This window comes from Phascolarctos cinereus, unplaced genomic scaffold (assembly GCF_003287225.1).
Source record: "Phascolarctos cinereus isolate Bilbo 61053 unplaced genomic scaffold, phaCin_HiC Scaffold_4;HRSCAF=312, whole genome shotgun sequence".
In the NCBI taxonomy this organism is placed as follows: Eukaryota; Metazoa; Chordata; class Mammalia; order Diprotodontia; family Phascolarctidae; genus Phascolarctos; species Phascolarctos cinereus.
In genome coordinates this window covers 184,262,558-184,276,710 of record NW_027555847.1, presented here as the reverse complement: position 1 = coordinate 184,276,710, position 14,153 = coordinate 184,262,558, and the positions used below count along the sequence as shown (strand labels likewise).

The window sequence follows — 14,153 nt, the reverse complement described above, 5'->3', positions numbered from 1 at the left end:
TATATTGGTACCATATTACCAAGTAAGTAAAAGTCCTGCAGAGGTTTTATGTTTGATTCACTTTTTGAATGTTTTCATTCTTATGTTGGAAGGATAGCAAGTAACTTTTACTTTGATTTTGAACCTGACCTTGACACTAAAAGCTGTTAAACTTTTTGTATCTTGAGGAAATAAAGAGTGCGATGCAGTAAAAAGCACTGGTTTTAGCATGGCTATAGATTGGCATCATATGCCAGCTCTGCCATTTACTATGTAGGTGATGCACTCAACCTTCTAGGCTTCAGTCTTCTCATCTGTAAAACAAAAGAACTGGACTAGAGGACCCTAAGGGTGCCCTGCTACTGTAACCTAATGAGCACTAGGCCTTGCTGTTTGCATCTTCCTATGTGGACTATCTCCTCCTGTTTAGACTGTGACTCGCTGAAAACAGGACTGTCTTACTTTTCTGTTTCTATACCCAGCACTTTGCACAGTTCTTGTTTTTCAGTAAGCACTAAGTATTTTCTTCCCTTCCCACTTCCTTTCCTTCTCCCCTTCCCTTCCCTCTTTCTTTTTCTTTCCACTCCTTCTTTTTCCATTCCCTCTCCGCTTCCTTTCTCTCTCTTTTCCTCCCTTCTCTTCCCTTCCCTTCCTTTTCCTTCCCTTCCTGTTCCCATTTCCTTCCCTTTCCCCTTTCCTTCCTTTCCCCATTCCCTTCCCTTCCTTTCCCTTCCCTTGTCCACTTCCTTCTCTTCTCTTTCCTTCTCACTTCCTTTTCCTTCCCCTTCCCTTTCCTTTCCTTTTTCCTTCTCACTCCCCTCCCTTTCCTTTCCCTCCTTTCCTTCCATTCCTCCCTTCTCTTCCTTTTTGTTGTTCCCTTCCCTTTCCCCCTTCCCTTTCCTTCCCTCTTCTCTTTCCTTCCCCTTCCTTCCCTTTTCCCTCCCCTTCCTTCCTTCCTTCCTTCCTTCCTTCCTTCCTTCCTTCCTTCCTTCCTTCCTTCCTTCCTTCCTTCCTTCCTTCCTTCCCTCCTTCCCTCCCTCCCTCCTTCCCTCCCTCTCTCTCTTTCTCTCTCTCTCTCTCTCTCTCTCTCTCTCTCTCTCTCTCTCTCTCTCTCTCTCTCTCTCTCTCTTTTTCTCTACCTGATGCCTTACTTTCCTCCCTATTTTAGCTTCCCTAAATCTACCATTCTTTAAGTGAAGTGGTGGGAGTGGGTCCTTTTATCTCTATTGTAGACCTTTGAATTATTCTGATATTATTTCATTGCAATTATCACAGATATTCACTAAATGGCGTTAAGTGTACTGTTAGACTTTTGGCTCAATATATGCTGGTGTCTTGCCACTTCTAACCATATTCTAATGTGGAATGTTATTGCAGAAAATTGTCCAGATCAAAACCCACGTCTCAGGAATTGGGATCTAAAACATGATCCTGAAAAGCAAGTCATTATCAAGAAAGGAGATTGGCTCCGTTTAAACTCAGATGTTACAGTGAACTCTATAGTCATCCAGGATGGAGGTATATAACTAACTGTACCACAAAGATTTGCTCCTTGTCGATGTTGATTAATATTCTGAGGGTATTTCTTAGACTGAGGTAATTTTTTTTAAATTAAAGTTTTATTGATGGCTTTCATTTTTATATTAGAGTCATTTCCAGATACAGAGTCTCTCCTACCTCAATGAGCCTTGCCTTGTAAAAAAAAAAACAAAAACACTCAACAATATTGTTATGAACAACTAAGCAACAGGACAGTCTCATTTATTATATCTAATACAATCTTATGCTTCATGTCACCCATCTCTCCAAGAAATGATGGGAATTTACTTAATGTACATTGGAATGATATCTAGTAATACACTAGTTGCTCTGGCCTATGAGACATAGGGAAGACTTCAGAAGTAGATCATTGTTAGAGATGATAATGAAACTGGTAGGTTAGACAAGACCCAGCTCTAAGGGGAATAATGGCACAATGCACGTAGGTACTAAATTACACTTAGATGAGCCTCAGATTTATAGGTTTTTTGAAGTTCAAGAAATAAGTAGCCTACGAAGTAAATAGAGGTGAGATACATGTATCCCAACCAGCTTAGGCATAAAATGCTCATTTCCTCTTTTTAATTGTTTGGAAACTAAAATAAATTTCTTAATAAGCTGTCTTCCCTTTGCCAGAAAGGTGGAAGAGGCTTTGTTTTTTTTCTTAAACATGAAATCTCTTTCTTTGGAATTCACAGAAGCACTTTTAATTACCAGCTCACAAAGAGCATTTTTTTCTCCTCTCTCTCCACCTTTCCCCTTCCCAGGGTTACTTGTCTTTGGTGATGATAAAGATGGATCCAGAAATATTACTTTGAGGACTCGTTATATCCTGATCAAGGATGGTGGAGCGCTTCATATTGGAGCAGAAAAATGCCGCTATAAATCCAAAGCGACCATTGCCTTATTTGGCAAATCGAATGAAGGTGACAGTATGCCAACATTTGGCAAAAAGTTTATCGGTGTGGAAGCTGGTGGGACGCTGGAGTTGCATGGGGCTTGGAAAACATCATGGACAGTCTTAGCAAAGACTCTGCGTTCCTCAGGGCTGACCTTTGGTTCTTATACTTTTGAAAAGTCCTTTAACCGAGGGTCTCAACGTGAGGGTCATTGACCAAGACACTGCTGAAGTTTTGGTGATTGATAGGTTTGATACCCACGAGTACCAAAATGAGAGCAGGCGACTTCAGGAGTTTTTAAAAGCCCAGGATCCTGGCCGGATTGTAGCTATTGCTGTTGGAGATTCAGCTGTCAAAAGCCTCCTGGAAGAAACGATCCTGACCATCCAAAATCTTCTGGGAAGTAAGCTGATCAAAGGATTGAGTTACAGGTAAACGCAACCTCATTCTTTTATTTTATTTTTTTTCTAGTTCCAGTGCCATGTTACATAAAAGCTGTTCCCATGAAAGGGTAAGAGGGGGAAAAGGGATTTGAAGGTTCATAAAAGGACAGCTAGTTGGTACAGCAGATAGAGCTCTGGCCCTGAAGTCAGGAAGACTTATCTTTTTGAATTCAAATCTGGCCTCAGACACTTACTAGTTGTGTCACCCTGGGAAAGTCACTTAACCTTGTTTGCCTCAGTTTCCTCATCTGTAAAATGAACTGGAGAAGGAAATGGCAAACCACTCTGGTATGTTTGCCGAGAAAACCCCAAATGAAGTCACAGAGACTTAGACACAACTGAAAATGACTGAACAGCAACAACAAAAGAGTTGAAGTCAGAGGACCTAGGTTCAAATCCTACCTTTTACTAGCTCTGAGACCGTGGCAGTCATTTAACTTCTCTAAGCCACGGTTTTCTTCTCTGTACAATTAAGAAGCTGCATTAGATGGTCTCCAGATTTAGGACCCTACGTTAGGTATTTTATTGTCTTTTTAAGAGCAGATTTGGCATATAAGCCTTCTTTGATTTTTGATTTGTAGAGTCCCCACCAACATCATTGGTATTCCAGAGACTCGCTATACAAAATTCATTTAAAATGGAGGAATGTAGTACAGTATATAGAGTCATGGTCCTGGATTTAGGAAGCCCTGAGTTCAGATCTAGCCTCACATACTTACTGGCTGTATGACTGTGGACTAGTCACTTAATCTGTATATCTCAGTTTCCTCATCAGTAAAACAGGGATAGTAATAGCACCTGCTTCATAAAGTCATTGTGAGGGTATAATGAGATAATATTTGTAAAGTGTTTATATATATATAAACTTTACTTCTTGTTTTTGTATTGAATTTGGATCCTACTTTATACCAAACAAACCAGAACCAGGTGATTGGCTCAGCTTCTTGAAACTCTGAGGTATTTGAGGTAGAAAGTGATAGGAAAACAGAAACTGGAGAGGAGGCCCCATTCAGAGGGAAAAGCACACGGATGGATTCTTGTCCAACATTCTAGTTGAACATGATTTTTTAAGGCAGAGCTGACCTCAAAAATTGCTCAAAAAAATGGTAGGGGTAAATCTCCCAGGAACTTTCTTATTAGGTTAAGGAAATGTTCTGCTTTGGAAACTAACAGAACTATTTGAATAGCAACGGGAAACCAAAGTGCTGAAATTGGCCAATTTTCCTTTCCTGTGAGGTCCTCATGGTGTGCCTGAATCAGCTACAAAAATCTTAGAAGAGGCAAAATGGACAATAAGTAACAGAAAATCAGGGAAAAAATGATGCCATCTATAAGTATATGTAATATATAAATACCGTATATTTTCCCATGTTAGAGAAATAATCCCTACGTTTTCACGTATTGTGATGTATAAGCTACTAAGTCACATCTGACGACCACTTGTATTTTAAGCTCGTTGAGGGCAGGAATTATTTTTGTTTTTTTCCTCTGTGTCCCTATTAGTATAGTGCTTGCACCTAGTAAATGCTCAATAAATATTTGTTGATTGATAGATTATTTAACAATCTAGGGGCAGCTAGGTGGCGCAGTCTTTGCATCGACCCTGGAATCGGGAAGCCCTGAGTTCAAATGTGACCTCAGATACTTAATAGCTGTGTGACCCTGGGCAAGTCACTTAGCCCTGATTGCCTGCCCTCCCCTTTGCCCCCAAATAAAAATCTATGATCTACTTCTCGTTTCCAGAGTGGCATCATCTGTCAATCTTGTGATTAGACAATTTGATTGAAATTCTTGCATTGCCTTGGGCTCAAACCTTACTTCTGATGCTATCTGCTGTAGTGTGATCTTGGCAAGCCATTTAATCTCTCTGACCCTCACTTTCTTCATCTGTAAAGTGAGAGGGTTGTTCTCTGAGATACTTCCAGTTCTAGGTCTATGCTGCTAAGCTCCCCTTGGCTTCCACAAGGTTTATGCTGCTTTCACCACCCCCCATCCCATAATCACACTAGGATTAATAAAGCAGGATGTCAGTTGTGGTCCCGTGCCAGTATTTCATGCCTTTGACATTATCTCCCACATACATAAACACACACCCCCTTTGAAGATAATGTTCTAGTCCAATGACATTTTTCTCAAATGCCTTAAAAACAAAAATGTAGGAGGGGAGTGGGAGGAAGGGGGAGATAACATCAGTGGAATAGAACATTGTCCTGTAAGGACTGGAGGCAATTTTGGTAAATAAATGAAAGATTGTTGATGCTTCCTTTGCAAAGCATTAATTGTATGCAGCCTTCAAAAGAGTTTTTCTTTTGTATCAAAGGATAGAAATAGAAATGTGAGACATCACCAGGCAGCAGAGCTAATCCATGGTGGGGCTGTCTGGAATTTTTGAAAGTGTGTGCCTAGTTGCTTTGACTTAACTTTTATCAGTGGAAAGAGAGTAGCTGTCTGGTATGGATTGTCTTGGCTTTTTTTTTTTTTGAAAGAAGGAAGTTGGAGGTTTTTCTTTTCATTCTTGAAACCAGTAGTCTGATAGACTGACAGACTTTCCTCCTCTAAACTGTCACCCATATGTGACTGAGACAGCTAACATTTTTGTTCTATACCAGAGAGAATCACTGAAATACAGCACAGTCCTGAGACAAGTTAAAACAACCCCCTCATTAAATAAACTTTCAGTGTGGGCCATTTAAAAATCCTTTTGCTAACAAACCTAGGAATGTATTGGTCAATAATCAAGAATTTGTTAAATCCCTGCCAGTTTCCAGGTGAGAGGTAGCTTGGCATAATGACTGGAATGTCAGCTTCTAAATCAGAAAGAATTGGGTTCATATCCCTCCTGACACATACTGGTTGTGTGACCCTGGACAAGTCACTAAACCTCTCCTTTCTCTAGGCAATTTTTTAAGATTGTAATTTGAAGACCTACATGGATAGAGGAAGTTTTCTCATATCACAGTTCTTTATGTCAGTGAGACATTGGTCTAATTCCTATCTCTGAAAGTGTCAGACACTATGCTAGGGGCTGAGAAAACAACAAAAATGAAAAGCCCTTGTTCTCAAGGATCTTGTGTTTTCTCAAAGGAAATAGTGTGTGCACACTTATGTGCAGAGTAAATACAAAGTATAAAAACAGCACCATGATTAGAGAAACCTCCGACTTCTTTTGAGATGTCTAAAAGTAATTTAAAGATTATTGTGAGGAATCCTAGTGAAAGATTAATTTATTCTTTTTGAAACAAAAGAACATGATTTATTGCCAGGTTTTGTGTGTGTGTGTGTGTGTGTGGTGTGTGTGTGTGTGTGTGTACACTATTGGATATGTTTTGATAAGGGGGAAAAATGATTAAGTAAAGAACCTGTAAAGACTGTTTTACCTGTCACCAAGCTAGGCAAACAAGTCTGCAAAGGAGCATACCTTTCCTTTTTTCATCTTTGTTTCTTTAGTTATGGTCTGAAATTTGGACAAAGAGACATGGGTAGTGGATGTATGTGTATGTGGGTTTAAAAATATGTATATGTATCTCTATATGTATGTATGTATGTGTATATATTTGTTTCCCTGTGCCCTTCTCCTTCTCAGAGAATCATCCTTTATAATAAAGAATACTTTAAAAAAAAGAAAAAGGAATTTTTTTAGCAATATTAACATAAAAAAATCTGATAATAAATTTAGTGTTCCACCTCTGTGCACACTTCCCTCTACAAAGAAGCGTAGGAGGTTTTTTCTCATATCCTCTTCTTTGAGGACAAGTTTTTCTCTATAATTTCACAATATTCAATTGTTTTGTGATGGTGGTTCTTATCATTTGTTTTTTAGTCATTTTGCATATTATTTTCCTTGTTGGGCTCATTTCACTTTGCATTAGTTCATGTAAGTCTTTCCATACTTCTTCATGTTCATCATACATTTTTTAAAGCACAATAATATTCAATTACGTGTATGTACCATAGTTTACTTAGTCTTTTCCCAATTCAATTCAGTTAACATTTTTTTTTAAGTGCCTACCATGTTCCATCCACTGTGGTATGCAATAGGGATACAAAAAGAGGCAAAAGATGGTCCCTGCCCTCAAGGAACTTACAGTCTAATGGGACAAACAACATGCATGCAAACATATACAGCAAGCTATGTACAGGACAAATAGGAATGATTAAAAGAGGTATTAGGAAGCCTTCCTGTAAAACATGGGCATCTCCTTTATTTTCCATTTCTTTGCTTATATGGGCTTAAAAAAATTGGTACTATGATTTCATTGGTAGAGTCACTCTTTGGTGAAGAAACTTCTCTACCAATGCAGATCAACAACTAGTCTGCAATTTATAGTCTTAGGGCATTGCTTGGGGACACTGAGAGGTAAAATGATTTCCTTAGGGTCACATAGCCAATATTTATCAGAAGTGAGACTTAAATCTAGGTCTCAGCTCAGTCTATGATTCTACCTTGCCTTGGATGGGTTGAGTATATTATAATAAAAAGGTGGTGGTGGTGGTAATTTATTATGCTAATATTAATGGTAATGGAAAGTACATCTTAATCTCTTTTTTCTTAGTCTACAACATTCAATTTTAACATATTTTTTCCTCCTAGGCAAGCTTGGGCTTTGGTTGCTGTCATTGGTGGTGGAAGTGCCTCTTGCAACGAATCAGTGAGGAATTATGAAAATCACAGCAGTGGAGGGAAGGCTCTTGCCCAAAGAGAATTTTTCACAGTTGATGGTCAGAAATTCACTGTAACAGCTTATAGTGAATGGAATGAAGGTAGGAAAGTACAACTCACACTCTTATGAGATATTGGTCACTCTTGTGACAGATGGTTCATTTCTTTTTTTACTTACATGAAAACCGGGGTTAACTTTTACCACTCATAGAATGAGAGAAGTTTTTAGGATAGTAAATTTATTCCACAGAAGCCTACAGTGGAATGGTATCAGGCAAACCATCATCACTTGGCATCTTTCCCCCCTGAAAAACCAAATGCCTTGAGTGCAGTAGAATCTGAGGACAGGTCCATATTGTAGGAAGGATAGAACCAATCTGGCCTTTTAGTATGAAGTTATGTCTTTCACTCACATTACAGTGGGTAGCTAACTCTTTGGAAATCTAGACCCATTGATAGTAAGATTTGATTCTGGATTCAAAATATCTGCTAGGCCTGCAACCATCAGAAACACTTGTGTACCCAGGATAGAGAGTGCTATGTAATATATAAGAATGAATACAACTGTTTTAGGCTTCTCTTACATAAATATGTCTGCAGATGTCGCACTTAACTGTACTATGTACACTTGCACATTTGTGTGGTGGTATATTAAACTCTAATCACATTCTTACCAGCCTAGAGACTGATTTGCTTCCACTAAAGTCCTATTAGGACATCTGGTGGTGATGGGAAGGTGACCTTGAGCCTTTTCAGATTATACCAGTGGAATGCAAGCTCTGTCAGGTGTTCCTAATTGGGAAAGACTTCTATATGATACCTAATGGTTTGCTGTAGCCATGAAGAGAGTTATCACTAGAAAGTTAGGGGATGAATTCTTTTGACTAATATAACTCATGAAACGATCTGCCAGTTTATGATATTCCTTGCGTCTCTCCCTTCACCACACTTTTCATTATCACCACCCACATTAACACACTCATAGGCCAAAATAAGAGTTTTGTAATGGCTACTTCTGTTTCTACTTTGTATACCTTCCAATTCATCCTTTGTTTAGCTGCCACGCTAATTTTCTTTACATATAGATCTTGACATGTTGCTATTCTGTTCAAAAACCTTTGCTGGTTCCTTTTTGCCTATCAAGTTATGTTTAGACTCTCTTATCTAGTCTAGTATTCAAGGCTTTCTGCAATCTGGTGGATCCTAACTTTTCCAGTCTTATTTCCTATTAGCCCTTGAGATTTCCCTTCCCCCTTCCTTTATTGTACACATTGTTCTTTTGGTTCAAACAAGTCTGCCCAGGTTTCTCTAAGATGATCCTTTTTGTTATTTATTGTAGCACAAAAAATATTCCCTTAAGATTCATATGGTATTATTTGTCCCTGGAATATATTTTATATTCTTGCTAAAATAACTGCCTCTTGTCCTCTGAGTACTCTATCTCCATTCATTTGACTGCCTACAGCTTAAGCCTGGAATTTTCCTCCTCTCCACCTTGCCTTATTGAATATAAAATCATGCCTTAAAGCATAAACTCTCAAGATCCTCTCTGTGGGTAACAATCTTGTTATGTCAAGTCCAAAGAGATTTTAAACCCTGATTGTGCTGGAAGACTTCTGCTCGTCAAAATATCATCTATTATAGAGTGTTGTTTTGTTTTCTACATTCTCCATGACTTATTTTTTGGAAGAGGTGGAAATTCTATTCAGGAAACAGGGAGAATGAACTCTATTTCCTGCCTTTCTTCCATGCTGCGGTGCGAAAAGGAGATAGTTCCAGGCAGGGTTTTCTCCTAAAGGCCGAAGATTGAGAAACTGCTGAACGATGTTAAATCTCCTCAATCAGTTCTTCCTGTCCCCTGCCCCTTCCTAATCCCTCCCACTCCTCAATCTACACTGGGAAGCTTTTCACCTTTCCCTACCAAAACTAGGTATCTAAAAATGTAAATGACCATTCCAGTTCAAGTGCAATATAATTGAAAGAATACTGGGTTTGAATTCTAGTTCTGCTACTTAGTAGCTATAAATAGCACTTTGTAATTGGGAAAGTCACTTCCCCCTTTTAAGTCTGAGAGAGTCCAGTTAGATGATTTCTAAGCTCCCTTTGAACTCTAAATCCTATGACCCTCAAAGTTATTTTAAAGAAACTTCACGTTTCTCAGCTTGGAGTGATTAGGGAACATTTTTCCTATTCATAATCTGGATATTAAATATTGGTGATTATTATTAGTATGGGATTTCTTTTCAGCCTTCTCAGTCACCAGGTTGGGTTTGACTTTGAGGCAAAAAACCAGAAAAGTCTGTCTTGGAACTCAGTTCCTTGGTCTCAGATACATGTTATATGGCTAGCAGGAAATATTTTAAATTTCATCTTGTTCTTTCTGTAACCATTATGACGTAGACAGATAAGGAAGCACTTGGCTAAAGGGATTATATCTCAAAGTTCACACATATTACATTTAATCAAGATAGTTTCTTTTGGGCCTAAGAATATCTGCATACTTCATACCATGTGAAATGATTTCCATAGTTACAACCACTTAGAATTTGATTTGTCTACCTGCCCCCTCTGACAGGCATCTTCTTCCTAGAACATCAACTTATTGCCATTTACCAGAAGAGAGATGAGTGTGCAGTAGCAATATTCATGAATCACACTTACTCGAGATGACATGGTATATCTTGCTCGAGTTGGGTTCTGATCTAGGCAATAATCACAAGATTTAAAAGCTCTTAACAATTTCAACTGGAAGAGTTTATTCATATTTTGATACCGCTTGGTCTAATTTGTGCCTTGAAATTTAAATTCCTATAGGAATTTTATCATTCATAAAGGAAAATTTAGTTTAAAGAGGACAAGGAAACAGGCACCCAAAGTACTGACTTCATGGGACTATTGCAAAGCTCAAATGAGATAATGTATTGTGGGGCAGCTAGGTGGTGCAGTGGGTAGAGCACCGGCATTGGAGTCAGGAGAACCTGAGTTTAAATCCGGTCTCGGACACTTACCAGCTGTGTGACCCTGGGCAAATCACTTAACCCCAATTGCCTCACAAAACAAAAAATAAAACAAAACAAAAAAGATACTTTGCAAGCCTTAAATTGCTTTACAGAGAGCAAATTACATTATTACCAGGTAAGGCTATGAAACATTCAATTCATATCTTCAGAGATCTATGAAGAAAAAAAAGAGGTTCCTGAGTAGTATAAGATACAATGTCACTTATTCTGAATATTCTTATGTGGTATACTGGATAATCATAACAAGTATGTTGGAGTTGAAGTTAAGAAGACCTGATTTCAAATCCTGCCTCTGATAACTTACTAGCTGAGTGATCGTGGGCAAATCACTTAGTTCTCTGAGTCCCAGTCTTTGCATCTTTAAAACAGGGATAATAATACTTGTGATACCTTGCAGGTTTGTCATGAGGCTCAAAATAAAATGTTTTGCACATTTAAAATCAGAATATTAAAATGATGATGATCATGATGATAAAGATAATAATAATAATATCAGGCCAATCATTTCATTGACATAGGGAATTCTGAGTTAAGAAACTATCTTTGCCAGTTTGGATTGGCACCTCATTTATTATGTTTTTTCTATAGTAGGCAGTTAACTTCATAGCTTTGGTACATTCACATTAGATCTTAAGATGATGTTCTAACTTTCGGAGGGGAGCTGAAAGTGTCATCTTCGAAGATAAGCAAGGATTGGGGGGAAAGCCCCCAAACATATATTTAATTCAATAAACATTTATGAAATACTTTGTGTTCAGAACACTGTGTTGGGTATTGGGACAGTCACAAAATTCGAATCAACTATAGTTCCTGTCCTCAGAAAGCTTGCAGACTAGTAAAGGAATATGGAACATATATCACTATATATGTACAAAATGTACAAATATATATAAAAGTACATTAAAGAATAATTTACTGAAGTGACTTTATCTTGAACTCAGGTGTTGAACAAGTGGTGGAGATGTGACTTTAGGAAGTAGAATTTCATGCTAACATACTTTTAAAATTTACTGTTTGTTGCTTTAGGGGTATCCCTTTCAGGTTTCCAGGTAGAGGCCATAGATGGAGTAAAGCTACATCTGGTGGATGATGTCAGCAGCTGGAAACCTGGAGACCAGATTGTGATTGCAAGCACGGACTATTCAATGTACCAAACAGAAGAATTTACTCTTCTTCCTTGTCCTGAATGCAACAACTATGAGGTCAAAGTCAGAGGTACAAAATCGATGCCCAGTATGCTTAATTTGAAACATAGAATTTTTTTTTAGCCCAGTTCCTTAGTTTTTGTAATTTTTCTCCTTATTTATGAGTCACTTCACCTAGTGACAAGATCTTTGCCACAGAATTCATTAAGTTCTGGCTTTGTAATAGAATGGAAACAGTATTGGCCCTCGAGGTAGAGGAGGGTGTTTCACAGGTAACACCATTTGTTGGGCAGGAGAATGCAGGAGGGCTCCAAACATTAATAGGTGTTCTAGCACAGGTTCACTTTTGAGCCGGTCAGACAGGAAGACAGCTTAGGAGGGGTTAAATAAGCTTACTTTATTCTAGTTTAGTCTTCTCAGTAGGGTTGCTGATAATGGGAGCATCAACTCTACAGCATTCCCTAAGCACACTTCTTGCAGGAGCAGGCGAGAATAGGAGTACATCTCCTGCAGGATCCCCTAAGCCTTGATGGGGGCTGATCAAAGCAGGTACATGAATTCCTCCATGCATTACCCAAATCCCCAAAATGGGTTCCCCGCTTACTGACCTGTGCCCACTTGCTTTATAGGGCAACAGACAAAGAAGGCGTCTTGCTAACATAAAGCTCACAGGTTAACTTTAGCAATATCATCATGACCTAGCACAGCGCAAACATATACTATGTCACCCTGTATCTCACCATGTAAGCATGGTGGAGATGTTTTCAACCATCATTTTCAACCATTAGGATTCTGGAACTATTATCTAAAAATAACGACAAAATCTTCCTTACACACACTAAAATTCACCTTGCTTACAGAGGGCCTGGGTTCAAATCCCAGCTCTGTAAGACCTTAGGGAAGTCCTTTAACCACCCAATTTAATCTTCCTGGGCCTTAGTTTCCTCATCTGCAAGATTAGGAAATTGGATTAGATGACCTCTGAAGACCTTTCCTCTTTTACATCTATGATCCTATGATTTTGTAATCTGGAGTCCTTAAGATTTTGGTATGCAGTTTTTGGTTGTTGTATTGTTTTAAACTAGAGGTATAGGAAAAAGAACACTGGATTGTTGATCAGGAAACCTGCGTTCTAGTACTAGCTTTGTCACTAATGATGTGACCTTGGGGAAGTTACAGCACTCAATTTAAAAAAAAAATTTTTTTAAATGAATGTTGTTCAGTTATATCTGACTCTTCATGACTCCATTTGGAATTTTCTTGGAAGAGATACTAGAGTGGTTTGCCATTTTCTTCTTCAGTTCATTTTACAGATGAGGAAACTGAGGCAAACTGGGTTAAGTGACTTGCCCAGGTTCACACAGCTAGTGTCTGAGGCTAAATTTAAACTCAGGAAGACTCATCTTTCTGACTTCAGGCCTGACATTCTATCCACTGAGGTTTTTAATTTAAAGGGAGTTTATCTGTCTTTTAAGATAATAGGAACAATAATTCATAGCTTTTTCATATTTTAGTGTTGTATTTTTCCTTCTTGATAGTGCTTCAAGTAGGGCAAACAGAGTTCACAAAGGGAGAATTCACAGTACCATCTGGTGTAGATTTCTTGGAAATTCCCACTCTTGTGGCTTATATAAAGCATTCTCAATTTCCGTGATTTATTTGTTTTTCCTTCCTGATTTTGTGAAATGGATAGCAGAGATAAGCACTTTTTAGCAAGGTATAAAAGTGAAAGTGAAAAAACATTAGAATACTAAGTGATTAAGAAATGATAAACTGCGACATTTGTTTTAATTCTGCCCCCCGGTTAGCTCATGTTTGTTACAAATGGTCAAGAAGACTTGTATGTCAGGGAATCAGCTGTTAAGCATATACCATGCTGTGTGAACTCTATCTGTTTATATGTTTTCACAATAATGTGGAAACAAAACAGCCTTACGCCCCCACATCTAAAGAAATACCTGCTGTGCATGTTTTGGCTTTCATGCGTTCAGCATATCCAATTTTGTGCTAGGGAGAGAGTAAAGGATGTAAGCAGTTTTAACTGTTTGGTTTCTGGAGGTGAGAGTTCAATAAGCATTTAAATGACTATTAATATGCCGGGTCCTTGTTTTCTGTTTATCCAGGGCAGCTTGGCTTGGGAGTAAGACCCATCTTAACTGGGGACTCTCGCCCTTTTTACCTTTCCCCCTTGCTCAGGTTGCTTGACTGCTCACAGGGCTAGGATGAGATGGGAGACAATTCAGTTCCTTCTGGTGAGGCGGAGGACCATGAGGCTTTACTGTCTGCCCTGCCTCTGTGCCCAAAGGGGCAGCAAGGTAGCACAGTAGGTAGAGTGCTGGGCCTGAAATCAGTGAGATCTGAGTTCAACTCCACCCTCAGACACATACTAGCTGTATGACCCTGGGGAAGACATTTAACCTCTGACTGCCTCAGTTTCTTCATCTGTAAAATGACTATCATGATAGCAC

General features: G+C 38.7%; 1 protein-coding gene across 1 annotated transcript in view; it reads left to right on the top strand.

Annotated features, from left to right (window-relative positions):
* The window catches only part of CEMIP2 (cell migration inducing hyaluronidase 2), a 98,419-nt gene that overhangs the window by 29,715 nt on the left and 54,551 nt on the right, over positions 1-14,153 (top strand). Inside the window, 5 exon segments of the mRNA XM_078152816.1 lie at positions 1,357-1,497; positions 2,286-2,608; positions 2,610-2,848; positions 7,452-7,621; positions 11,567-11,755. Coding sequence (XP_078008942.1) covers positions 1,357-1,497; positions 2,286-2,608; positions 2,610-2,848; positions 7,452-7,621; positions 11,567-11,755 — 1,062 coding nt within the window.